The sequence below is a fragment of the Myotis davidii genome, unplaced genomic scaffold (genome assembly GCF_000327345.1).
Source record: "Myotis davidii unplaced genomic scaffold, ASM32734v1 scaffold200, whole genome shotgun sequence".
In the NCBI taxonomy this organism is placed as follows: Eukaryota; Metazoa; Chordata; class Mammalia; order Chiroptera; family Vespertilionidae; genus Myotis; species Myotis davidii.
Genome location: NW_006293700.1, coordinates 7,371,024 through 7,373,914, shown reverse-complemented (window position 1 = coordinate 7,373,914; position 2,891 = coordinate 7,371,024). Strand labels below are relative to the sequence as shown.

Here is a 2,891-nt window from a genome sequence, read left to right as displayed (position 1 = left end):
TTTTTTAAATGCCAGCAATTGATTTTTTAAAAATCCATCCTCATTTTGCATTCAAATGAGCAGGATTTCTATTGTGATGTACAGAGGCCTGAGCGCCCTGACCTCTACTGAATGTACATGGCCGACTGTCCTTAGGACTCAAAGAATGAGTGTCTTAAGTAAGTGGAGAGACTTACGCATAGCCCAGCTAAGAGGCTCTAAACCCTTCCTGTGCTTACAGTGCAGAGAATCAGGAAAACACCAGTTCAGTCAAAAGAGTAAGATTAATCTTCATGCATATTAATTATTGATGATAAAACCCTTATTCATATTAATGGTAATAAAACATTCAATTCTTTAACACTTGCTTAGCACCTGCCTGGGCCAGGGGGTCCTGCTAGGTGTGGGGATCGGTGGTAAATAGGTCCACATTCTGCTCTTAAGAAGCTTACAGTTTATGGCAGATGCACACAAATCAACTGAGTAGGCGACAGCAATGACAAACACAGACACAGCCCGAGCGAGGCAGGTCAGAGGCGGGAGAGGCTCAGGCCCTGTAGAGCAAATGGAAAAGCACTGCCTGGCCCAGTATGAACAATAGAAACAGAAAGTGTTTTCATGCGAGGATTTGTTTAGTGAACACAGACCTGCATGAATACAATGTCCTCTTGAAACGCAATCTCAGTCTACAGAACAAGAACCCTATCCGTGGGAAAGTGATACCAGTCCTCCCGAAATACCAGCTCCCACAACAACCCCCTAAAGGCTGCGGACAGCTAAGGAAAGGAGGGGACCGGAAGCCGCCAACAGGGTCTGCTTCCACTTCTTTACACACACCAGACCCCTCGGTGTGCGAACCACGGAGACCAAGCAACGGGGCGTCATTAAATCTGGGCCCTCCTCCCCCCACATCCATGGTGCTTGCATCACAAAGAATATTTTGTTGGCCTGTGTTTTCAGAATAAACTCCACAAACTCCACTGGCGTGTCCTCAGGGCCCCCATTATTTATAGAATCACAATTGTGTCATATTCTCTGAAGATAATTTCTAGGAAAGATGTTTCAGTATTTCAAATGCTTAGACAAGTTTCCCGAGGCCAACAAAAAGCCCTCCTTTCTCTTTATTGGCCTGCCCTGAACCGCCCAGCCGCCCAGCCGATACTTGGTTAAGCACAGTCATACTTTACTCTGAACTTCAGCTTCTGTAAATATTTGGAAAGAAACCTAACATGTAATGCTGTGCAGAGCGATATGCGAGCTGGTGGTGAATATAGGACCATTTGGAATCACCCCAGAATGAAGGAAAGTGGCATTTTGATGTGGTCAGCCCACCCCCCTTCTAGCCCCTGCAGCCCCACTCTATCAGAAACATTAGACCAAGTTCTTCCCAGGAATTTCACACCCGCTACTTATTTCACCCAAACTGTAGGAGACTGAGTCCCCAGTCCCAGGACAAAGGAGACGAGGAAGGTGTGGGTCAGATGATTACAACCATGGCCTTCTAGAAATTAGAATTTCTAATTCCTAGAAAATTAGAAATGGAATTTAAAAACACACATAGGAAACTCAGTACTATGTATAAACAAACATAAAGAATTATTGATACTGTACAACACATGTTCATTATTCCTCCATCCCCTGATTTTGCAGAGGAGGAAATTGGGGCTCAGGGTGTGGTCCTGACTGGGCTCAAATCCATTAGGGGTCAAATCTGGACTAACTCCTCAGCCACGAGAGCTCCACTCAAATGGGGGCAAGCACCTTCAGCCCCGCAAACCACGAGGCCAGACAGGGGTTCCTTAAGGCCGCGTCACCGAATCTGGGAGAGCTTAGTGCTTTTTGTGGAGGAAGGGCCCCAAGTGCCTCCAAAGCAAAACCTGAACTAATGGTTGGACTTTGTCTCTCCAGCTCATCGGTAAAGACATCGAAGAGGCCATTGAAGCCGAGACGTCGGGAGATCTGCAGAAGGCCTACTTGACCCTCGGTAAAGCAGAGCCAGGCGGGTCCCTCGCTTAGGTTGGGGGGCCTGGAGACAGACTCGGGGACGGAGCTTTGTGCACAGGAAGCTTTCATAGGATAGTTTGGGAACAACATCTCTAGGCAGCACTGGGCAAGGCCGGGAATGAAGGTGATACAGTGTGAACAGGGGCTTTGCCGGTCCCCAAGGAGTCCTGAAACTGGAAGGTCCAAAGTGGAGGCAAAGGGCCCCGCACATCAAGCAGCCAGCTGGTGGCAGCCCGGGGGCACTTGCAAGCTTAGGTGAGGCTGCTCCCTCCTTGGAGGACAATTCCTTGGAAGGGACTCAGCTGTGAGCAGCCAGCAGGCAACACTTGGACTGAGTGCCTTTGTCCTGAAGAGGTAATCTGGGAACACACCAAGGCATTCTCGACAGTCCCACTAAGACTGCAGGTCCCTGAGAGCATCTGTCAACAGCCTGGGACCATTTTCAGTCTCAGGGAACGGTATGCAGTTCATACGACACACACACTCCAATGCATCCAGGTTCTGGATTCACGAACAGGTTGCTGCACATGCCTGATGGCTCGAGGGTGTCCTTTTCCATTTGGTTCCCTTCAACACTGGGGATGAATGAGGTCCTTTAAGAAAGAGTTGGGAGGGAGACCAGATTTTGACCGTGCCAAGCAGGCACCAGAACCTTCTCTCCAGGGGTAGCCCAGAGGCAGGAAATAGCAGAGAGAGATGGGCATGGGCTGTATCTGGCAGGCTCCTTTTTCCTTTTTGCAAGCCCTGGAATGAAGGCATTGTCCATTGTCCACACTCCTGTGGCAAGGAGTCCAGGGCACCATCCCAAATGGCACACGAAATGGAGAGGTGTTTCCCCAGAAGAGGAAGAACCCAGAAAGCAGCCCTGGAAGTTAAAAAATGTGCTCCAACTGCCAGGCCTTCTCTCC

The 2,891-nt window shown here is 49.1% G+C and overlaps 1 protein-coding gene across 1 annotated transcript in view; it reads left to right on the top strand.

Moving 5' to 3' along the window:
* Window positions 1–2,891, top strand: part of ANXA13 (annexin A13) — a 54,261-nt gene that overhangs the window by 45,547 nt on the left and 5,823 nt on the right. Inside the window, exon 10 of the mRNA XM_006767351.2 lies at window positions 1,888–1,963. Within this exon, the coding sequence (XP_006767414.1) occupies window positions 1,888–1,963 (76 nt within the window). The remainder of the gene's footprint in view (window positions 1–1,887; window positions 1,964–2,891) is intronic.